The sequence below is a fragment of the Xiphophorus couchianus genome, chromosome 3 (assembly GCF_001444195.1).
Source record: "Xiphophorus couchianus chromosome 3, X_couchianus-1.0, whole genome shotgun sequence".
Taxonomy (NCBI): Eukaryota; Metazoa; Chordata; class Actinopteri; order Cyprinodontiformes; family Poeciliidae; genus Xiphophorus; species Xiphophorus couchianus.
This window is the reverse complement of record NC_040230.1, coordinates 14628546-14652793: the sequence shown is the minus strand read 5'-3', so window position 1 is coordinate 14652793 and position 24248 is coordinate 14628546. Positions and strand designations below refer to the sequence as shown.

Sequence of the window (24248 nt, the reverse complement as noted above, 5' to 3'; positions counted from 1 at the left end):
TGTTGCCATTCTCAATGTCTTCTTTTTCTTTGCAAACCTTAAGTAGGACTAAAATTATTTACATCAAAATAAGTGATGAAAATGCAAATCAAAAGAAGACTGCCATAAACAGAGGACTAAAATGAGAGAGGGTTGTCATTTGTATTTAATATATACACCAGGAGGAGTTTATGACATCTAAAGCATGAAACACGAGGGAGAAACGCTGAAAAATGTAATTTCCTCATTTCATGTATGGTTTCAGAGTTGGGACGACTTAAAAAAAATGCTTCCTCTTATCTGAAGTTACAGCTTCTATTTGTGGCTCTTTAACCAGATTCCTATTAAATTTAAAATGCCAACATTTTCCTGACGACTACCACTGTAAGATAACTGAGCAGAATTGCTATTAAGAATATTCCTCGTGCCTTCACAGGGCTCAGCTACAGGATTCTGTGTCTTTGAAACGGTAAACGGTCGGAGAATTTCAGCAACGCGCCGAGAGAAAAGTGCGGAGACGTTTTGCTCGAGAAGTGGAAACAGAAAAAGAACGGGGCGAGATGAGGGTCAAGCTAGGCTGCTCTATCCCGACAAATAAAATAGAATAAGCAAACCACAACAAATTAAGACGTCTTTAAGAGGATACATGATTGAAGAAGAAGGCATTAAAAATAGAAAATATATATACAAAGTGGCTGAAAATATGATGACAGGAACAGAGAGAAAATAGGGAAAAAGAGAAGCGTTTGTTTTGTTTTTTTTCCCTGGATGTATGTGATGGAAAGCTGAGGATGAGACAGCTGGGGTGTCTCAAAAAGACCATCTCTCCTGTGTGCGGGGGTCCGTGGAGAGCGAGGGAGACTCTGAGGGCTGGCTGCTGCTGTCTTCTCCGTTCAAACCCATCCGACACACTGGACACGTGTCGTGCTGCAGAACCATGGGAAAAGTAGGCAGACATCAGCTTGCAGCAGTTTTTTTTTTGTTTGTTCCAAAATATGGTGTTACTACTGTCAAACTAAACTAAAAAACAAAACAGGGCAGCATGTTCCCACCTACACATTAACTCAACTTACAAGCTGAGTTTTAATCAAATCAAACTAATTTCAGTGGATGCCAACATTCAGCAAGTTAGCCATCCTCTTTAACTTTTTCTGATTTTGTCATGTTAAACCTCCAACTTTAATGGATTTTAAAACATATATGTAAAGCAGAAGGACAATGCTAAAAATCCCATAGGTATGAATTCATTCATTCTGTCTCTGGAGTGAACACTTTGTAGGAACCACTTTCTGTCTCACTCACCTTTGCATATCTAGAGGGATGTTTTAATCTTTTTGCAAATTAGCTCTAGCTCAGTGAGACTGGATAGAGAACATCTCTAAACAGCATTTCATCTGCTGAGAATCTGCTGAAACCCAGATTCTCAGCAGTATTCAGATCGGGACTTTGACTGGGCCATTCCACAACCATATTTCTGCATGGGGATGATGTGTTCAGGGTGACGCGTAGCTTTAGTTTTCTCTCTCATTTGACCAGATCGCCTTCTTCCACAGCAAATCAGTTTCCCACAACCTGATTTTTGGGAAACTTAGAAATGCACTAATATATGATTACATGCTTATCTGTGTCTTTCCAGTATATCAAATCCTAATGAAATTGGCAAAATATGAAAAGCTTTAAGGGTTAAGAATAGTCTTTAAAAGTACTGTACAATTGCAAACTGCAAACTAATCATTCCTTTCTGATACTAATCTTGCACATGGAAATTTGTTATAATTATAAAAGTTTTTGCTCTATCCTGGAAAGCTAGTTTGAATGTGGTTTTACATCTGGATTCCCCCCCCAAAACAACAGCAAATGAATCATATGCTTGCTGTTCTGTATCGTGACTCACCATTTCCAGCCATGGTACTATACACTCTGAGTGAAAGAAGTGGTTACAGGGTAGCTGTCTGACTGGTTCTCCTACTGCAAAGTCCTCTTTGCACACTGGGCATTCCATACAGCAGTCTGCAGGAGAGAAGAGGAAAACATGCTTCAGTTTTCACTGATAAAAAAAAACACTTCTCTTTTGTTATTCACTTATGAGCTTCCTATTCATACAATACAAAGATAAGGAGTTAGTGCGAGTTAAACTCTATAAAGACAAAGTTACAAAGGGTACCCTGCAATTAGTTAATGGGATAAACTGTTAATCTCTTCTAGGTTAATGGATATTTTACCCTAAACAGTTTTTTATTAGCCATAGTCTTTTCATTTAAAAATCATACAATTAACTGGATTTCTCAATCAATTGTTGGCCCATTTTGACATTTAAATACAATAATATACACAAATTTTCATTCAAGGAATAAAGTTGTACTTTTATGAGACTTTAAAGACAATAAATATTAAATTTGCCCATGTTAAATGTCTGTTTATCTAAATACAAAAATCAGCTGAATTCATCATTTTTGGATGTTGATGTCAATTGAAAAAAAAGAGGGAATTAATAAATATAGAAATAGGAAACATTTTTACTTCATTTTCATTTGAACTACCTGTCAAAACCTAAAACACTCCAAAGAATAAATTACATTTTTTTCCCCAAAATTTAAAACTATAGAAAGCTGACCAGAGTCATTTCATTCTGAATCTAAAAGATACATATAAGCAAATATTAATGAAATATATATTTTCTCAATAAACGGAAAAAAACCCATAGTAATGCATTAAAGTGACTCTGTATGTGAACAGCACTAAAACATATAGAGTAGAGCCTCTAGATTTTATAACTAGTTTAAAAACTTAGCAGCCATGACCAAACAGCCCTAATAAAGTAACCGCTGTTCATGGAAAGGGGTAAAACTGACAACTCAAGCACAGCTATAGTCAACTTTAAGGACAAATGTAGCCTGGTCAGAAACTAAGAGGCAGAAAATATGACAGACCTGCTTGTTCCTGAGTTATACTGACAGTCGGGAGGGAAGAAATCTTCTCTTTCTCCGCTGGAGGAGGGCCTGTGTTCTCCAGTTGACCTAGTAACTAACCACACACACACACAGGTAAACTCGAGGGTAAAAACAGGTGAAAGTGTGGTAAGAAAATTTGTTCACCTGCGTTATGACGGCGTCTAACCCTCCCTGTCCCCATGCGTAATCGCCTGGGTTAGAGTGCAGCATCCCTGTCCTATAAAAGACAGAGGAGCAGCCAAGCTGGAGATGAACAGTTTCAGAAAAGCAACGCTGACACTCCAGCGAAGCTGCTTAGGTTTACCATGACAGAGGAGGTGAGCCGGGAACTCCAGAGTTGGCAAAGAGGCCAGCTAGAAACTGCTGTACAATCCTGTAAGAAAAAACACACAACAGCAACTAAAGTTAGAACCAAATGCAAGACCCATTATAGCTGGGAGACAATTATTTGATTTTCATTTTAAATTAAAGTACAAGTCAGAAATTGCATTAATATTTCTGGTAACCAATCAAAGATTTTCTTTGGACTTTGGCTGCTTTTTCACTCATTCATACTTTAATGCTCAAGCAGTCTTAGAGAAATTCTCTGACCTATGAATGACTCAGACATGGGATGTGCAATATATTGCAAATTTGTCATCATTGCAATATCACTGTATGCAATATGCATATTGTGAAGAACTGCTTAAACTGTAAAAATCAGTTTAAGCAGTTCAATGAGCATGTTTAAGAAGATAAAATCATTATGAAACTACAACTAACTTGTTTCAGTAACAAAAACAGCAGATGTCTAGAAGTAGCTTTTACAACAAAATCATAAACAATGTTTAGATGCTTATTTATTGCAAGTCATATTATTATTGCAACATTCGTTAACATTTTTGGAGTCAACAAACGTTAACTCCAATGTAAAATAAATAGGTTCCTTATGGGGATCATTTTTTGGTAAATGTGTCTGAATCATGTAAAAAAAAAAAAAAGTTTTTAAATAACAGGAGGGGTCTGCGGTTCAAGAAACATTTAAACCATCTCACTGAAACTGCTGAGCAAAGCAGACACTCCAGAAAGCTTTTTTGTTTGCTTTCACAAATATATTTTCTATGTAAGTTGTCTTCATTTACTCCCATCTTTTCATTATATTTTGTGCCTTGTTATTTTACTACATGTGTAAAGAAATCACCCTCCATGATTAATGCAGCATATATTTTGAGTACTGCCGACAGATATTAGGTAAAAGGACATCTAGAAGCAGAAAGAGACGTCTCTTTTTGGTGAGTTCAATTTTCTGCAAGTCTAATAAGAAGCATCATTTCCATGACTGTCTCCTAAAACGATGAACCTGTCTACACAATCTAGCAAAGAATCCATTTTAAATTGTATATTCAAGAACTTTGGTATGAGAAGACAAAGACACAATTGGCTCCAGTTATATTGCTAAATTCAGATTTTTGTTTCGTTAGTTGAGTAAAATAAGCAGCCAAAATCAATAAAAAAATTTTAACTGATTGTCTGAGGATCAAGATCAGTGTCTTTGGAGACAAACAAACAAAAAACATTCGTTTTTTCTAGTTCATTTTATTTGATCAGTTGATTTCTAGCCTTATGCAGTTATGTGTGATCTGGGAATCTGAATGTGGCTTTTTGCTGTGAAAGTCATCTTGTATTTAGTCACTGCACACACAGCAAAGAGAACTGCAGGGCTGCCCCTGAAACATCCAACAAGTTGCAGCAAATCATTTTGTACGTCAGCTGTGAGCGACTCCAGTGACCGCACTGGAGCTGCAACATGTCTCAACCGCCGCTGTTTGTTGGAAACGAGGCTCGTGAGCAAAACTAACGGGAAGCATGGAGGGAGACAACCGAGCCGGGCGGTAGAAACAACTTACCCCTCAACCGCTGGTGAGCGATCTGGCCTGCTGCTGCCTCTGGACCTGTATCTCCTCTGGCTGCCTAAACGAGGCGGACGCCCTTGCCCCCAGGAGTCCCCGGATCCTAGCAGACCCCCCATGGATCCTCCCAGACCTGTGGGGACAGATCCCCCGATCGATCCGCCTCCCAGCCCTCCCAGATCACCAAAGCCCATCAGGCGTCCTCCAGGGAGCCGGTGCTCGGAGTCAGGACTGTCTCTGTCTGTTGTAAATGGCCGCTCCAGTAACAAAAGATGCCATAGCTACAAAGATGTCAACAACAGAGAGGGGTTAGTATGAGAAATTATACGTAGAAAACAATAAGAAATAAGGGTCAAAAGAAGAGAAGACGACAAACTGAAACATCATTGATGTTAGTTTGTTTGTATTCCTTCAACGACCCCCCAAAAACTTGTACCTCTGCAAATTGTGTGGCTGTGTCATCTAGCCCATTAGCGCCGCCCTCTAGGAGACTGAGTGAAGCAGCGCACAAGGGGACAAAAGACACATTATTATGAACATACACTCAACCCCTCATTTCTGAACAATTGTACTGCCATCTTGGAACGAGACTACATGACGAGCAGCTTAAACAGAACTTCAGTCTAAAGACCGATCACTTCAACATTGACACGATTACTTATACGGACAATTAAAGCAGAGGGAGAAAAGCCTCATACCTGGAGTCCTCTGTTACTTCCTCTATAAAACCTGAATCACATCTTGGACAAATGTATTCCTGGAAGGAGGCAAAACAAAGTCTGAGTCAAACATTTTCATGCAGATAACCAGAAACTGAAGATGTTTGTGTAGGTCACAGATGGCCAAGTCCAGTCCAGCAACTTTTAGGTGCATTTCTTCTCCAACACAGCTTAAACACATTAATGAGTCGTTACTACAGCTCTGCGGAGCTGATGCAGGAATTCAGTCATTTAACTTAGGTGTGTTGGAGAGAAGATGCATCTAAAAGTTGCAGGATGGTAAATCTCAAGAACTAGGTTTGAGTAATCCAGGTTTAGGTGTTATGATTTGGCTAAACGAGTGAATTAAATTTTAGAAAATAGGACAAAAAAAGAGGAACAAATAAAGAGGCATTGTTTTAGGTGGAAGAAGACTGAACCAATAAATATTTGTTATTCTTACACTGACATTCATTAGGTTTAGAAAAAAGTATGTGGCTGCATATTTCAAAGTGAATTCATATTTATTTGAAAAAGATTTAAACTAAAATTGAGAGGGAAAAATTACTATGGGAAACAGGAAAACAATTATACACTGGTCGCTTTTATTTTGCAAAGTTGTGTCTTGGACAGCTGACATTTAATACCTAAATACTTCCAGAGCACTCAGTACCAGACTACTTAGCTGGTCTCCAAAATTGTACTTTAATTTGAAAGCAAATCGACACCACTCAGATAACATGCATGCTATTTATATAAAATTGATTTAATAAAGCCAAAGGCAAAGCAGAAAAATTAAAGACGTGTGAGAACACAGATCAGGACTGAACAAAATGATCCTCATAAAAAAGCCTTTAAAATCTGCTGTTTCCAAATTCAGATTTTCCTCTTTTATATATCAAATTGCATATTTTATACAATAAACACATTCTTTCAACTGGACGGTCAATGTGGAGCCGATCAAAACTTAAAAATAACAAAAAATGTACTAACATTTAATGAGACTAATTTATTAATGTGTAAATCCCAATCTGCCAATTGTTTTTAGAAGAAAATAAACGGTAAAACACTTGTATTTCATATGTAGCAAATTAAAAACTTCACTTATGACTACAAAGTCTTAGATAATTAGACAATTTAGCTTGTGAATGTTTTCTTTCTGGCTCCACTTAAGTTTGCTGACAAAACATGCAGAAGCATGCAAATAAACTTTGCTTTAAATGTATGTTATTCTCAATGTTTTATGTCGTAATCTAATATCTTGGTATCACATACCTCTATAAGTACAGCAAAAAAAAAAAAAAAGTAAAAGACACCAGTTCCATTTTTTGACATGTTATCTGGAAACACTTTCCAGATTCCAGTGTAAAAACATTTCAACGTATTTTTACTTGATGACTAAATTAACAACAGGACATTGGCAGATGATATCAGGCCCTTTTTTGAATGACAGCCAGTGTTTTCTGAATGTAACCCAGGAGGTAGAGCTGGTCTGGCCGACCACGCCTTATGTGTTAGAAAACAGTGAGACAGAATGAGGAAAACACCACCGTCGCTCAGATGTTCTTTTCCTAATGAAAGCCAGGACCTTCCAGCCATGAAAACAGGGCCGAGCGAAGATTCAGAACATACAGACAACGAGGAGATGATCAGATTTATGTCGCCTGCATAAGAAACTGTATTTAAAGGTGTTTAGCTAATAATGGACTTTATTTGGAAAGTGCTTTTGGAAAAATGATATAAATTTCTCCATACATGCATGACATTATTCCAGGAGTTACATTTCATAAGTCTGATCTGACAAACATTAGGATCTGAAAGTGCACAATTGGCAAAACCAGATTGTGCCAGTCGTGTGACACTTGCCCAGTTGATCCTTTCTGTTTTATACATGCGCACATGATCCTAGATGAATGAAAAATGATACTTGGGAAGTTCCGAGGTAGTGTGCTGTGATACATGGGTGTTGTAGTCATCTGGCTGACTGACATGTTAGTAACCTTTAAAGTAGCAAACCTATTTTGAGTGAGTGACGGCGTAGAAAAATAAATAATATGCAACAGATAATAAAGATTCAAATGAAGCTCAGGATATAAACCTCTAATTAGAAGTGTTGTAAGTACACACAATACAAATGTGATTTTATGAAACAATGATTCGCTTACCTGACTGATTATAGTCAAGTATTAGCTTGTCCTTGGCTATAACGCTTATGCAACAAATCCAACAATTTTTTAGAAGCTTCACTTTGTTATAACTTATTGAAAAAATCAGTCAAAATAAAACAATAAGGAAAACAATTTCAACTACAGTTGGTCTGACATTAGGTGAGTGTTGCCCTGAGATAAAATGATGTGCATCAACATGTGAAAGGGCGATATATACATTTAAAAAATAAATACCTCTGATTTGATGTTGACAACTCAAAATTATTTAGAGATGCACCAAGAAACAGAGACTTACAAATATGACTGAAAAGTCAAGAGACCCACTGGTGCAACATCTGGTCATTTCATAGTGGGAGTGATTACTGATGCAGAGTTGGATATTTTAATCAAGTCTGATGAAAACTAAAAGTGCAAGTAGCTGTTTAAAAAGAAAACTACTTTGTACACAGGTGTGTCAGCTACTCATTCACGCTGCTTCACCTTTAAACCTTTGGCTGTCATGGAAAATGTGAGATCTGGAAATGTTGGCAGCATTTTCAAATTGTCTGAGATAAGGCAAGAGTTTAAATATGTCAAGAAGGTACTGAGGGGAACTCGGTATTTACAGAGGTGCTGCTTGTCATACAGCATATGAAAACTATTAGAACACTCTGACAAATGGTACGCCATCAGCTCTTCATAATATAACTAATGACAACCCAGGGCAGCGAGAATAGAGAAAAATATTGAATGGTCTTCTTCTACCATGTTATTTTATAGTTCTCAAAGACAATTTGAATCAACAAGTTTAATATACACATATAAAATCAGCTACTTGATTGAAATGTGGAACAAAGAGACAAGTGTGACCACGTTTCTTAGGTTAACTTTTAAATTCATAAATTTATTTAATGTAACACAAAGTTGTCTCCAAAAGCCCATTAATGGTCATATAAGACTAATCAAAGATCTTACAGATATGATATAATAGAAGTTCCTTCAGTACCTGTTAAAGTTTGGATTTACTCCAAAACTTTCAAAATACATGAGCGGATATAAAATATATATTCTAAGAAGTATCATAATGCTGACCGTAAATAGTTCACTTGTGGTCAGTTCACTCCTACTTTTGATAACAAAACTGAAACTAAACACTTTTAAGTGTACACTCTGGAAAATTCCCCAACTCGTCCTGTCAATAATACGTTTTTGTTTTTTTTTTTTAAATCAGAAACGGTAACTGTCGACTTTCTGTCAGCTCATTTTAAATGCGTTGTCGATGATCAGTTAGTCAAGAGCTCTCCCTCGGTTGTTGCTGTTGACTAGTAGAAAAATCGCGAACAACATTATCTGAAGTATCTCAAGCAAATCTGTAAGCAGAGAGTTTAGGCATAAACCTGTTAGACGTTTAAACCTGTCGAAAGTAGACAGTGTTTGCTTTTAAAGTCTGTTTCTTTGCAAAAAATAAAATCTTCACAGGAGTTTATTTCGTGAGTTTACAACAACAACAAACGGGGCTAACAAGCGCTACCAGGCTAGCAGGGTTTAGCTTTAGCAAGCAGGCGAAAGAATCAGACATTCTCCGGCAGGCAGCGCTGTCAGCCCCGGTACTCCACAAAATAACACGGCACACAATCTAAAGTCATCTGACCTACCGGGAGTTTGGGGTTTACCTCTCCCTTACAACAGTGACAGAAAAACCGATGCGGGGGAACAGCCGCAGCCTCCGCCATCTTCCCCAAAGAAGCACAAACACTGACGTCGGTCCTCCGCCAACCGAAGACAGCTGTCGGCCGTGTATGGCAGGCAGTTGTAGCATATAATCAAATCACATTCTCATACTACTTCACTCTGTAGACTACAATAGAGGTGCATGTAAGATTTGAAATTAAAAATATCTACAATATTATTCATATTAGTAAGAAAATTGTCACGGACTATCCACACATAAACAAATTTTATTGTTATTACTTTTTAAAATTTCATACATGTGGAGTGGGGTTTTTTTTTTGTACTTAAAAGTCAGGAATTTTGAGTTACTGGTCAGAAAAACAAAACAGAACGTCTCCTGGTGAAATCACGTCACTGCTTTACAGAAAAGAGCTCAACCAACGAAAAGGGTGGAATAATACCCTTAGCTTTGGAACAAACTTCCCTAAAATCTGAGTTGTGCAGAAACTATTAGGACTTTATATTAGGACTACTCAAATGGCAAATGTTCAGAAATCTACATGCTGTGTTATTTTTAGGAAATTGCGATCCAACAATTTAGGTCAAGCGTTTTTAGGAAGTGTGACACACCTACAATCAATCAATCAATCAATCAAATTTTATTTGTATAGCACATTTCAGCAGCAAGGCATTTCAAAGTGCCTTACATCATATCAAACACAGAAACACAATGCAACATAGAATCAACAATCAAAACACGACATTAAGTCAGGTTCCATCAATAAATTGGTAATTGATTACGTTTCAAATACAATCCTAAACAGGTGGGTTTTTAGTCGAGTTTGCATCCATAAAAGATTTACCTGTTACACTCCTACTGTGTTATATGGAACAAAATACCTATTGCTGTTTTTATTCCCACTCACGCTCACAATCACACAGTTTACAACTGTAATTCTCAGATAATTTAATACAGCTACCAACATTGAAACATTTTTGCTCTAATGGAAACAACATTACTTGTGAAAACACCATTTAAAGTAAGAACATCAAGTACACTAAATGAATCCCAGCAAATTGGTAAAGACATGGAAAAGAACTGGGACATTGGATTATTTTAAAAAATCCCAATACCGTTTGAGAAACATTGCTCTAAAGTCTAGAGCCTGCAACTAACTTTAACACAGATGATCTTGGCTGCATAATCATTGTATTATGTGATAATTTGGTCTACCATACTCCTCCAGGCCGACAAGCGGCGCGCCATCACAGCGAGACACGGATAAGCAAACCTGGATAGCGGAAGTGCTCCTGTGTTGTCATCGACGCGTCGCATGTGTGCGAAGTCTGCGGTCTTTGGGATGCATAGAGGCGAAAGTTTCTCCTGTCCTGACAGTTAACCGTGTGCAAGGTTAGTGCTAATAACACGCTGAAGTTGTTGTTGCTTGTGGCCTTACAGACCACGTGGACAACATTCACTGACCCACCGGGCATCATAAGGAGCAGGTTTTAAGGTCGTAGTCTTTAGCCGTAGTTGACAAACAGACTTACGTTACAAGAGGCGTCAGTGTAACTTTGCAGTCTAGAGAGTTTGGGTTTTCTTGGATGTCTTGATGTATTAATTTTATGCCTTAAATAACAATAATCTGTTGGCAGTTCATCTTATTGAAACAGCTGCAGTCGCTCATTCTACCTCGTTTTGCCGCATACAAACCCAACAAATTAACTTAAGAAATTGTTTACATTGCAGTTCCTTGCAAAAATTGTGATATTTTTAAAAATTTCTTTCACAAGCCGTGTATTGTGCAACATCTTCTTTTGCCACAATTGCAGCTACAAATCTGTCGAGTTATGTTGCTAAACTTTTTTTTTCTCGCTGCTTTAAATTAGGGTCCCCCAAATATGGCACAAATTCTCAATTGATATTAGGTCTGGGCTTTGACTGGATCATAATTTGGCTTTGATTAAAACCCTGTGCTTGTAGCTCAGACTGTATGTCTACAGTCTTTGTCGTCATGCAAGGTGAACCTCCTCCCCAGTCTCAAGACTTTTGCAGCCCTTTAAGGGTGATATGTGTATTTGCCACCACACACGGGACTTTGAATATAGGACTGAAAGTTAAATTTTTGTCTCATCTCACTAAAGCACCTTCTTCCACATGTTTGTTGTGTGTATTTATTCTTGCCTTTATGCAGATGACGGCCCAGGAGATCCGTCTGTGTGGCCTTCTGCTGCAGGAGCATTTCGGAGAGGTGGTGGAGAAAGTGGGAACTCACCTTCTCCGAAGGGGAGCACAGAACTTGAGGACCATCGTCCAAGAAACCAACCTCTCGGTGAATTTGGTGCGGCTATCCAACATTTTCTTCCTATAATTATAATTATCATTTAAATTTTGCCACCAACGGCTTGTGGTGATGTATTCAAGCCGGTTATTTTTTTCTCAACTTATTAGCTACTATTATTATTTTTTTAGTTTGTAAAGGACGGTGGATAATACTCGACTTGCATAAAATAAATTCAAAAGACTTTGATGTTTCTGCATTATTACATCATTCATCACCATTCATATCAGTGTTCTCTCTCAAAATGTAGAAGAAACTCAGGAATGATGGGTGTATTTTAATATTTCTTTTTCATTAAAGGTAAAGAAGTGTCTGTGCGTGCTTGTGCAACATGGGGCTTGTTGTTTCACCTCTGGCCGTAAAGGACCGGGCAGCCCCACAGAGTACCGGGCCTGCTCCGATCGGATCCTGAGAGTTCTGCGCTACCCGCGTTACATCTACACGGCCAAAACGCTGTACGGCGACACGGGCGAGCTGATCATAGAGGAGCTGCTGCAGCGTGGCCACATGACGATGAGCGGCACGGTGAAGACGGTCGCAGACCGACTCACGCAGAACATGGAGGGTCGGTTTTTATGTCCACCAGAACTCTTTAACTGCAGTTTTCTTGTTTCAAAAGCCTTTTAAATTTAATGTTAGGGTTATCACAATAACAAATTTTACTTGACGACTTATTGTCCCTGAAATTATTGTGATAAATGTAGATTTTTAGACCATTTAATAATATTCTCAAATATTAATAAAACTGTAATTTCTAAAGAACAATACTGCTAGGGCTGGCAGAGATTTTAAAAATCCAAAATATCCTAAAACAATGAGTGAAATTGAAATAAAAACCTGCACATAACTGAAACAATGTGTATTGAATTGTGGATTGTCTGTAAACAAAATAGCCCTTAAAAAGTATGAATCATTGGTCTCAAACAAAAAAAAAACAGGCAAAAGTGTCAGTGTAAATTAACAAGAATACTCCGCTTGACTAATTCAACTAGTAATTCTCTGGCATGCTCCTCTTTTCAGTACTATTGTGATAGCAATAAAAATAACAATTAGAACAGTTTATTACTTGTTTTTAAGTAAATGGGCAGCTGTGACTGCATGGCTCCACAAACACAAACACGGCTCTTCAGTGTTTGTGTTCTTCAGAAACATACTGCTCTTCAGAAACATACCCATTTGTAATACTTTTCCTTAGGTCATGAGTCACTTATAGAAATGTGATTTGTATCACCAAACTCCACACATTAACTGCATTTAATCATATGTTCAAATGTTTTGGTATTTGTTGATATTCTCTTTAAACAAATAGTGGAGAAAATAGTGAAAATAACAATAATATGGACATAAAACAACAATACTGACAATTTTGGGGGGATTTAGGCATTGCAGTCTGGAATTTATTGTGAAAAAGACATTTCAAATTCTTACCATGATAAAAATTTATTACAATAAATAATAAACAATAGGATAAATTCTGACTCATAGTTGAAATTGTGTGTTTTTGTCATTATAGAAGGCCACAGCATGGATTACAGCGAAGTGTCTTCCGCTTTCTCCAAACTGGTGGAGACCCATTTCCTCCAACGCTGCCCTCCAGTGGGAGGAGCAGGAACTTCAGGCACTACCGCTCCTGCTGCGGCTCCTGCAGCTGCTGCAACTCCTGCAGCCGCTGTAAGCGTTGCCCCGCCGACTCCAGAGAGCTTTCCTGAGTGCTACAGCGTACCACATGTTTCGCTCATTGGACGAGGCAAACGGCAGCTTGTCCCCGAAAACGGAGAGGACCAGAGGAATGCAAAAAGGGCTAAGATGGACACAGAGGTCAGTGAATATTTGGTTCTATCGATAAGCTCCAAAATCACTGGCCTACCTGTGTTTTTTAAATGCTAAGGATGTTTTATTTTGTTTGATCAGACACATGGTGATGAAGGAATTCACTGGCAGGTGAATTTTGAGCGTTTCCATCAACACTTCAGAGACCAGGCGATCATCAGTGCTGTGGCCAATAAGCTGGATCAGGTCAGGTTTCCACCGAATTGCTGAAAATACAACCAAACTATTAAAGGATGAGCTTAAAATAAATTATTTCAGTAATTTAATTCACTTTTCCTTGCAAACGTATTGATACCCATGACGTTTTTCACACGTAGTCATATTAAAAAGAGTTCAGTGGGATTTTATGTGATAGACCAACAAAGCATTGTGCGTATTTGTGAACCTAACAGAAAACAATAGTTTTGAAGTTTTGATTAAAAATGCTGCATAACCCTTAATCACTAAACGCATCATCCTGAGCGCAATATTCCCACTGTGATACAGCGTGGTGGCAGCACCATAGAGTGGAGATGCTTTTCTTCAACACGGTCAGAGTTGATGGGAAGATAGATGGAGCTGCATGCTGGGAAAAGATGCAGAATCCTTGAGGCTGGTGCTGAGGTTTATCTTTAAACAAACACCCAGAGCTAAGAAGGCATGATTTGGATGAAGTCATGTTAATGTGTTAGTGTACCAGTCAAAATCCAGATTTTTCAATCTGTAGATGTGTGAAGATGGGAGGAAAGATTTTCAGGCTTAAACACCATGTATAATTTTTTTTTCTTCCACGTATTTCCACAAATGCATAAAAAATTGTGGCTCTACCTGCACAAAAAGTGAAAAAATGTTAGTGAGAATAGTACAGTGTTTATAAATTAAAACTGACTTGCTCTGTATTTAACAGCATAGCTATACATATTAAGTCTTCTGACTGTTAAAATGTCTACTTTGGATTTTTGTGTATATGAATTCCTTTAAACACCAATACATTTTTTATTAAAGAATACATAATTATATTATAAAATTAGGTTACAAAGGGAAAAAGCATCATCCATTAAGTTATTTTAAGATTGTTCATGTTCTAACGTCTCAGACCAGCAGTGAAATAGTGAGGACCATCCTGAGGATGAGTGAGGTGACCACTTCGGCCACCGCTGCCTGCACTAAGCCACTCTCAGCCAATGAGGTCTTCAGGTCCCTCCCTGCCAGCTACAACATCCCCAGACACATTTTGGATCAGTATCTGACTCTGCTGGTGGACGACCCGGTACGCACGCCGCCTGCTGGGCGATTTCACTTCCTATCCACATGAATCTCTTTTACCATCGACTGCTTCTTTATTTCCCAGATGGAGTTCGTTGGGAAGACTGGAGAAAGTGGAGGAGGAATGTTTGTTGTCAGTATCCTTTTGTGCAGTTAGATCCAAAGCTGAAATACTGAATTATCCAGCCTGGTTTATGAATCTGATAAATCAGCTGTATTCCTGAACTCATCTCTTAGATCTGCACAGAGCTCTTGCAAACCTGGCTCGAGCCACGGTTGAGTCCATCGTGCAGGAGAGGTGAGTCCGTTAGGGTTTTTACGGGACATACGTGTAACTTTCATGTGAACTAACTTATCAATCAGTTCTCATTTTCATCTGCTGATCAGATTTGGCTCCCGGTCGGCTCGTATCTTCCGTCTGTTGCTGCGGAAGAGACACCTGGAGCAGAAGCAGGTGGAGGACTTTGCCATGATTCCAGCAAAGGAGGCTAAAGACATGCTGTACACGCTGCTGTCCCACAACCTGGTGCAGCTCCAGGTGAACCACAATAGTTTAATTGATAAGATGCTTTTAAAATGTCCCTTTTGGGTTGTTTTATTTTGGAATTGTCTTTTGAATACAGTCAGAGTTATAAAAGTTAACAATTGTAATTTGATGTATTGTGCAAAAGATGTCATATCTTTGCTTTACAGAAACTTTACTTTTTGTACCTGTGCTGTGTTATTCCAACAAGAATAATAAGTTCATTTCACACTAGTTAAAACTGAATTAAATCGTGTTTTTTGGTTCAACACTTAAAAATGCCAAATTCACAGTAGAGTGAGGTTATTGTCACATTGTTTATTACTGAAAATAACATTAAAAAATAAATCACTATTTAATATCAATGTGCCTAAAAACTGAAATCCAATAAGTTGAAGGTTTTGTTTCAAAAAAATGCCAAGAAATTTAGAAAATTCAGGAAAACTGTATAAAAAACTTATAGGAACCTTTTGTGTCACTTTTACATAAACCTTGAATTAAGCAGATTTAATGGTCCAATTTTATCACTTTTCATTCTGGTAAATTAAAAGGCCACAATTTTATCTTGTTTGACAAAAATGTTTTCCAGTCTGACAAACCTTCTCTGCTTCAGGAAATCCCCAAAACCCCAGATTTTGCTCCGTCTCGCACTTTTTATCTTTACACCGTCAACCAGCTCCCAACCGCCAGGATGCTGCTGCAGAACTGCTACAAGGTTGGACCTTAAGATCTGACTGGATGTTTCCTTTCTTCCTTTCTTGCTTCTTTCTGTTTGTTTTAGTTTTTCCATATTTGAAGCCACTGTCGATATATCCTCCATAACTAAATTTGGGAAAGTATGCAGATGTCACATGGAAATGTGTAGGATCCGGGTGCATATTCTCCTTTTCTAACATATTTTTCCTGCAGACCGTGGCCAACCTCATAGAGCGACGCCTGTTTGAGACCAAAGAAAACAAGTGGGTCCTAGTCTAAAGATTTGGTTTGATGGTTTAAGTTCCCGTCTCATTGTGGCTGATTGCTTTCATGTCGGTTTTCAGGCGCCTCTTGGAGAAATCTCAGCGAATCGAAGCCATTCTGGCGTCTCTGCAGGCCAGCGGGGCCGAGCCCGAACAGCTGAGCGAAGTCGAGGAGATGATCTCTGCTCCCGAGAAGCAGCAGCTGGACGTCTTGAAGCTTCATGTTAACAAGTAAGAAGACAAAACTGAAACTGTCTTTTTCAGTTTCCTCAATAGTCTCTTTATGTTTTTGTTTCTTGTCCTTTTCCAGGTTAGATTCAGCAGAGAACCAAGTAGATGAAACCATCTTTATCTTAGAATCCTACGTCAGCTCCACGTCTACTTCTTGAGTTGTAATGGTTAAAATTGATCCAAAATGTCATCATTTTAAAAAAATGATTTCTTTAGTGTTTCTGTTAACTTTGACAGAATGTTTATTTTTCTTGTTTTTATTGTGTGGATCGTGACTGAATAAATATCAAAACACCTTTTTTTTTTTTTCCCCCCGACCTGTTTTTATTCCATTAGAAAACAAACAACACACACACAAAAAAAACCCAAACAAAACCTGTTCTGACCGTTTAAAATATGAAATTGTGGAAAAAGTCTGCAAGTTAAATAAAATAACTGTAGTTTGATACATTTTGCTTAAAAAAAAAAAGAAAATTTACATAATTGCCCCTACTGACCCTGAAAATCTTGGGCAGTGCATTTCTGTCGGACCCTGGTGACACTGACTTTGGTCCTGGAGATTCATGTTGAACATTTCAAGTTGAACTTCATCATGTTGCCTGTTCGAAGGCAACTGGTCTGGTCGTCTGCTTTGTAAACTCTCAGTCCTCGTGGTTTTCATCCTCTCTATGTTTCCGTGCGAAGAATCCAAGCTTTGAGAACAACAGGACAGCTGAGATCAATATCTGGCCTGTTACAAACTTATGTTTTCCAAACTTCCAATAAGAGATTTATTCGGTTACCTTCCACAGTATGAATATAATCAGTGCTAATAGCAGCAAACCGCCTATGATGCTGCCGATCAAAATCCAGAGGGAGATGGGAATAGCTTGGCCCTTCAGCACCTCTAGGACAGTCTGGAAAGAGAAAACACTCAGGAAATCACAGCGTTTTGCGGAAGTGTTCACAACTAGCTTTTATCTTCTTACAACTACAAGCCTCATTAGTGTTCTGTTCTATATACAGACAGGAAATGGTACATTATTGTCACTTTTTCCCACCAATAAAATCAGAAAAATGTGGTTTGTATATTGTCACCTTCCTAAAATAATGACCCAGCTCATTTCCTTTTGTCAAAAATTTTGTTTTGCCAAAATCACTTTGGAAAAAATGCCATAGGCAGTTACCTTAGGAGGGTGATGATGTGAGTTCATTCCCCTTTACCATGATACTCCTAAATAAATTATAGTGCAACAAGTTTCCTTTACGTGTCAACCAGCTGTTGCTGCTTTTTTGACGCATTTATATATTTCATAACATAAAACAAACTTTAATTTCTGACCGATAACATGAATAAAGTTGGTTCAATTTGTTTTTGCAGTCACTGGCAAACAGTTGAGTTTTTGACCGATTTTTTTTTTTTTTTTTTTACAAGGTTTTCAAGCATAAATGGCTTGTTTAATGTTCACATCTCACAAATTAAATGTTAGACTTTGACTAGGCAATTTGAAAGAAAACCTGTTAAAGCTGACAAAAGACTTAAGACCAGAAAAAAAATTTACCTTCCTGAAAGACAATGACTCTAAAGCTACAACCTGACCAATAATGGAACAGTTTAGATAAAAGCATGTTCATGCAAGAATGGACAAGTCAAAACTCAGAATTAAAGATAACTGGTTATCTATTTAAATACCTAAAAATAACTGAGCTATTTTTGCAAAGACCAACAGTCTTCGGGTGTGCAAAGCTGGTAGGAAAATACTACAAAAGACTTGCAGCTGTAATTATGGCAAAGAGTGATTCTTAAAAATTTTATAATTTTCGGGTGTGGTGTGGATAGCGTGACCAATGTTTGGAGGCCTTGAGTCCTCGACACAGCTGTTGCGGGTTCGATTCCTGGACCCGGCGACATTTGCCGCATGTCTTCTCCCCTCTCCTTCCCCCTTTCCTGTCAGCCTACTTTCATATAAGGGACACTAGAGCCCACAAAAGACCCCCCGGAGGGGAGAAAAAAAAATGGTATAATTTTCTCTCTACATCACCACTACTTTGTGCTGTTCTATCCCATAAAAAATACAATGAAATACTTTGAGGTTTGTAGCTGGAGCATGGTGAAATGCTGAAAGCTTCAAATAGTCTGAAAACGTTTTAAACACTCAAATATCTCCTCCCTTTGCTGAGTGGAAGCATTCTGCAGTCTTACCTCCCCCTGGACTGTTCCTGCTCCCAGAGTGATGAGGTTATTCTCCTGAGCTGAGAGACTGTAGGCGCTAATTATCCTCACGGACTTATATTTGACCTACAAAGTCACACACAAAGGATGAGCCATCTTTACATCATTTGGAAAGACTCTTATCTTCCACGTGACGCTCTGTTAACTCACTTTTCTGAAAAAGTCATCATGAACTCTGCGGCTGATTCGAATAACCGCCTGCTGACCGAGCTGTCGCACCTCACAGACGACCTCTGTGCACCACGACCGGCTGCAGTTCTGGACATAAAATATGCCACGTTACAGCCTGTAAAATGACTTCTTGGTGTTTATTCCTGAATCAAAAAGCCTCACCAGTATTTCATCATGCATCATGTCCTCGGGATGAAGGGGACGAATGTCTTTCTGTCTGGACTTCAACTGGGTTACATCACTCAGCACTCCGCACTTCATTCCTGTGGCCTGAGGGGAAGCTTAAAAATGTCACATCGTTCAAATTCAATGCACATAAAAGCAAATCACGGATTCCCACTCACGTTGTATGTGAAGACATCCGTTACAGTCATGAAGGCCGCGTCTTCTGCTGCCACAGAGGGCAAAAGCACACGCAGCTCCAGATTACTCACAGAGTAACAGCCGATATTCAGTAGCTACAAAAACAGACAAAAAAACCCCAAACAAACACATTTTACTTCAACCTGTACAGTAATGACATCTAAACAGCTCGGTGCAAATTCACCCTGAATGACTGTAGTTAAGATCTGTGGGTCTCCAGTCTTTTTAAGGGTGAATTTTTAGTTCATTTTCATTTCAGTACCTGATCATTTTGAAAGAAATGTCTCTTTAATTTGTCAAATCTGCTAATCTGAGCAGTGAAGTCACGCAGGTACGGAATTATTTTGTTTTCGGTGGATTGGTCTGCTCTGCTCTCGGAAAAGTATTGAAGCCCACAATGTTTTTCACTTTTTGTCACCTTACAGCCAAAACACTTGTTGTATGTTATTAGGATTTATGTGACAGACCAACACAAAACTGTGGATAATTACAAAATGGAAGAAAAATTACACATGGTTTTCAAAAAACCTTTGCAGAAATCTAAACAAATGTGTGCTTTCCACCTCTGCAGGTGGAAGCAATGCTCTTAGCTCAAGATTTCTATTATTAAATGAGGTTCAAATGTTGCTACAGCTGGCTTTAACACTGAAGATTTGTCACTTTCAGTTCCTCTGCTGAACATGACAGTTTTTTTACTAACCTTTCAGACAGATGGTTGAAGGAAAAAAAATGAGAAACTTACCCTGATGTACGTGTAGAACTCTGGACCCATGGCTTCTGATGCTGTCCGTGTGGGATGGACCTCGTAGCGGTTCAGGTTAGACTCACTAAACAAAGAACAGCCAAACAAAAGAGCTCCATATCAATAATGATGACAAAAAAAGTAAATAAAGCTTGTAAATTAAGTTAATTCTATGCTCAAACCTGCTAACAAAGAGATCTGGCTCATATTGTACGAAAGTCTGCAGCTGAACACTGTTGTCCCCCAGAGTTCCCTCTCTCTCACTGCTGTCACTGTAAGACAGAAAAAGATGGATATCACTAAAAAAAATTGTCCTTTTCTGTTTGTTCTTTGGGATTTGAAATGTTTGGACAATCTTACCTGGTAGCATTGAGCTTCATTTGTAACCGATTGTGCAAAGAGGTGCAGCTGAATTCAAACTCCAACATAAAATTCACCTGGAAACAAAGAGCAACAGAAACTGCTGAAGTGATGCCTCCCACTACTTGAAGGGCAGAGAGGTGTGAAGAGATCAGCCTCCTCAGCAGCAGGTTACCTTTGAATGCGAGCGAAACACTGGGTAGCTGACGTTACACGAGTGGCTGTTTGAGCCTAGAGCGGTACACTCTATCTTGAAGTTGGCATTCTCCTTTGTTAAAATTAAAGGAAAAATAATAGCAATAAATATTGCACTCAAACCACGCTACATGTGTAGGATAATTAAAGCAGAGTTTACTTTGATGCTGATGCTGGAGAAGTGGAGGTTGCGTGAGTAGTGCAGCTTCAGGCTAGTGTTGTAGGCATTTTCCAGCCTGTTCTGGAGCTGCACTTCCACCGACAGACGCCTACGAGGGCTGCGAATCACATAAGGTTTCTGCCTGTGCGAGAAAACATGACTCACTCAGATCTAGCAACCAGAAGACGTTTTACTTTGACTGGCTTCAGGAGAGAAAGCTAAAGCAGATCTGTACCTTGTACCAGAGATGTCCAGGTGTGCCTGCAAGACCAGGTCTGTTGTGCAAACGTCATCTTCGCCACAGTCTTTGAAAAATGGTATCTGGATAGAAGGACGAGAAAGGTTATTCGTGAAAATAATAATGGAGTGGAGTTAGCTTTGTGCTGCTTACAAATTTCTTGACGCTTGTAGGCCAGCCTTCATCCAACACCGGACCCGTCTCTGTGTCGTTGATCTTAAACCGCAGTGAGAAGCTGATTGGGCGAATATAATCTGCTGTATCCTGTGTGGCAGATAGAGAGGCTTCAGCCACATTTGTTTACTAAGTACTTTAAAAACAGCCAGACTGGACAGAATATTTGAAACGAAATACAATAGAAGTAAAACATTACCTAAAATAAGCAACATAAACACTACATAAAGAATAAAGTTTAAATAAAACAAACACCTAATTTGTGTCAAATGTATATTAGGAATATGTCCAAAATTAAGTGCAGTGAGGATAAAAAGAGAGTAATATGCAGCATTTTGCACAAGCTGAAAACCAACAACCACCAACATCCAACCAATATACCAGTTGTAATGTAGGAATGAATTTCTGTTTCTAAGTGGTGTCAAATTTGTTTAAATTTTGCTAATTGTTTAAACAAAAAAAAGTTCATCTTAAAAAAAAGTTTGATTGTTGGCTTTCTGTTTGAGAGAAAGGCAATTGTCTGGTATCTAAGAAGAAAGCTGAGGAACAGCAGATGTCAAGAAAATACCAGAAACTCAAGCATCCCACCCTGTGGGACGCCATTTATAAATGAAGTACATTAAAAAAAACAGGAGTTATTTTCTGTTTTCCATCACCGGCAAACTTCGACCAGTCGGGGCTCATCTGTACCACACATGTCCCCACAATGCTGCAGATTAAAATTTATGATCAACTGTGCTTAAGAGAGTTGTTAAATCTGAGAGAACAAGGACTGCATGAGCCCATGAATGTTTAGCCAGTACAATGTTGAACCTCAACACCACAAATCCTATAATATTCAGAGACCTCAAACCAGACTCATCAATTTTAAGAACACTATTTCATCGGAAAAAAATTCAATTGGCCCTAAGCAGAAAGGAAACATTGAGAACAATGCAAACGTTGGAGACCACTTAGTGGTCCAGTCTAGATTCTTTCATCACTGCTGTTGATTACGTGGTTGCTCAGATACTCACGTATACATGGAAAGGCAGCTTGTAGCAGAGAGTTTTTCTTGTTTGCACTCGCACTGGAAGCTGCATCTGTCTGTGGGAGCTTTCATCGAACAGAGCTCGCGCTGAAAACTTCCTGTCATCCAACATGGCTGACACCCAAAGATCTAAGGAAGAAGCATGAATCAAAAAGATGTGAGCTGGAAAATAAACAATTTATTTTTTTTGGATTAATCTGGTTTGATTTGAAACTGGTCACATTTGGTTTGTTTATGGACAAAACTATTCCCAGAAAGCGTAATGACAGCAGAAAAATGTTCAGCTTTGAAATGATTGTTTTTATATTCGAACTTTAATTGCTTTTTAAAAACTTTTTCACATGAGTCACGTTTTCCCTAACAGAGCAATTTAACTTTCAGGAACTGGTTCTTTAGCTCTTTTCAGAATAACCTCATTTTCTCTGTGGTGAAAAATTACTACAAGTTAACGTCTGCTGATCATATTATATTAAATGTTTTGTGAACTCTCACCAAAACAACTATTTGGGTTACATGTGCAAGGTTGGAAGTTGCTTTCTACAGCTGCATCAGAACCAGACTGCCTCGCCCCTTGTTTTGAATTCCTTATCCTTGGTATAAAACTCGTGTGTTGTCTCTGCTTGGCAGAGCTTTTCACCCAGACCTGCTTCATTGTTGATTGTCCTACAGGCTCTCTGTATTGTGCACAATATATGAGTAAACCTGATTGAGTGATTTCATCTGACAGTGCTTGGTAAAATAGTTTTTTCCACAACATTTTCCATACATGTGAGCAAAAATAACTATTTATTGATGTTGTTGTGTTGCTTCATCTGACTAAAAAAATAGATTTGTTCAGCATATTTTTTAAGGTCTTTACGTAAAATAAACAAATAAATAAATGAAAATAAAAAACAAATACCAAAAGCATTGCTGTGTGATCCAGGTGAGCGTGAAACGGCCGTGAAGCAGGCTGTGGCGTTGAGGCATGCTGACTCTCTGCCGCCCCTCTGACACGTCTTCTGAATGACGTTAATGGAGTGCGGCTGGAAGGACAAACTCACATTGATCTGGACGATGCTTCTGGAGCTATAAGAGCAGGAATGAGAAACAATTATCTTACAAAAGGTCCTAGCTGCTTGTAAAGTGTCTTTCTGTGTCACATTACAGGCACCCTATGCAATAAAATCTGCTGTGGTTGCGATTATCCCTGCTTACCTGAGCAGCACGGCTCTGCCCTGAGCTCCCACTGCCAAATCTATCAGCTCATCACCGTCCAAGTCCAACCGTGCACTTACACTGCGGCCAAAATACTGCAGAGAGGGGGAGAGGGACGACCCTAATATATGCTGGGAGGAGGAGAGAAGCAGATATTAGTGACTTAATTCTGAGACGCAGAATGAAGTTGTAAAAAAGCATGTTTTCATAAAACAGAAGATCGGACCATTTTTTTATACAGATATTTTTTAATGATTGTTAAGCAACTTAAATCTGTACTGTTAAACAATCAGACATGAGAAAATATTCTTTATTTCAGGTGGTGTTTGTGTCTACATATGCCACAAAACTAAGGAAAAATCCTTGTTATTTTATTAATAGCAGGTAGTCAAAAGAATATTATTTGTGCCTGTATCTGTGGAGGAATCTATGAAAACGATAACACGGTTTAACACATAAATAGTTTCTTAGTATCTGCAAGTTAATTACCAAAGAGCTATTAACTTAATTCCGCTTATACCAGCTGCAGATGTACACATTTCTTCCTCGTTCATCCACTCATACAATATTTTCAGATGCAAGGACTGAACATGAAGTGAAATTACAGCTAAAGACTTTTCTAAGTCCTGGGAAACTGCTGATCTGATTCAGTATTTTTAAAAAGTGGTTTACTTTTGCACTGCAGTGTACCTAACATAACTACCTGTTTGCAGTCATGGATGATGTAAATATCGTATCCATGGTAGACATAGATGGCCCCTCTGTGCTCATCCTCCAGCGGCGCTCCCACCACCAGGTCAGTGAAGCCATCATGGTTCAGATCGGGAGCAGCCGCCAGTGCATAACCAAACCTGGCATCCTGAGACTTATTGTCGGATTTCAGAGTCCCATTAGATATAAATTTTCCCTCCTGTAAAAACAAAGAGACAAGGGAAAGAAGA

General features: G+C 38.6%; 3 protein-coding genes across 4 annotated transcripts in view; 1 reads left to right on the top strand and 2 right to left on the bottom strand.

The window, feature by feature from the left end:
- Positions 1 to 122: 122 nt before the first annotated feature.
- Positions 123 to 9451, bottom strand: rnf115a (ring finger protein 115a). Its single transcript, XM_028012392.1, has 9 exons — positions 9320 to 9451; positions 5518 to 5576; positions 5256 to 5310; positions 4817 to 5100; positions 3235 to 3303; positions 3075 to 3147; positions 2910 to 3003; positions 1874 to 1989; positions 123 to 906 (listed from the first exon to the last, which is right to left on the bottom strand). The coding sequence occupies exons 1-9, from the start codon at positions 9395 to 9397 to the stop codon at positions 790 to 792; spliced, it is 945 nt and encodes a 314-aa protein (XP_027868193.1). The 5' UTR covers positions 9398 to 9451; the 3' UTR covers positions 123 to 789.
- A 1160-nt stretch (positions 9452 to 10611) lies between these two features.
- polr3c (polymerase (RNA) III (DNA directed) polypeptide C) lies at positions 10612 to 16764 on the top strand. 2 transcript variants are annotated; one of them, XM_028012716.1, is made up of 13 exons: positions 10612 to 10746; positions 11531 to 11668; positions 11978 to 12242; positions 13191 to 13495; positions 13589 to 13693; positions 14583 to 14756; positions 14838 to 14889; positions 14990 to 15050; positions 15140 to 15290; positions 15889 to 15990; positions 16185 to 16234; positions 16316 to 16465; positions 16545 to 16764. In XM_028012716.1, the coding sequence occupies exons 2-13, from the start codon at positions 11531 to 11533 to the stop codon at positions 16621 to 16623; spliced, it is 1632 nt and encodes a 543-aa protein (XP_027868517.1). In that variant the 5' UTR covers positions 10612 to 10746; the 3' UTR covers positions 16624 to 16764. The 2 variants fall into 2 exon arrangements, with proteins under 2 accessions (XP_027868517.1, XP_027868515.1); XM_028012714.1 differs by having other exon boundaries at positions 11531 to 11677.
- Positions 16765 to 16885: 121 nt separating this feature from the next.
- The window catches only part of itga10 (integrin, alpha 10), a 35847-nt gene continuing 28484 nt past the window's right edge, over positions 16886 to 24248 (bottom strand). Inside the window, exons 14-30 of the mRNA XM_028012713.1 lie at positions 24011 to 24217; positions 23308 to 23438; positions 23012 to 23178; positions 22097 to 22239; positions 21060 to 21170; positions 20904 to 20989; positions 20669 to 20810; positions 20489 to 20581; positions 20314 to 20390; positions 20136 to 20225; positions 19954 to 20038; positions 19193 to 19306; positions 19011 to 19118; positions 18828 to 18935; positions 18648 to 18743; positions 17248 to 17361; positions 16886 to 17157 (exon numbers count right to left, since the gene is read on the bottom strand). Coding sequence (XP_027868514.1) covers positions 17107 to 17157; positions 17248 to 17361; positions 18648 to 18743; positions 18828 to 18935; positions 19011 to 19118; positions 19193 to 19306; positions 19954 to 20038; positions 20136 to 20225; positions 20314 to 20390; positions 20489 to 20581; positions 20669 to 20810; positions 20904 to 20989; positions 21060 to 21170; positions 22097 to 22239; positions 23012 to 23178; positions 23308 to 23438; positions 24011 to 24217 — 1923 coding nt within the window. The 3' untranslated portion in view covers positions 16886 to 17106. The remainder of the gene's footprint in view (positions 17158 to 17247; positions 17362 to 18647; positions 18744 to 18827; positions 18936 to 19010; positions 19119 to 19192; positions 19307 to 19953; positions 20039 to 20135; positions 20226 to 20313; positions 20391 to 20488; positions 20582 to 20668; positions 20811 to 20903; positions 20990 to 21059; positions 21171 to 22096; positions 22240 to 23011; positions 23179 to 23307; positions 23439 to 24010; positions 24218 to 24248) is intronic.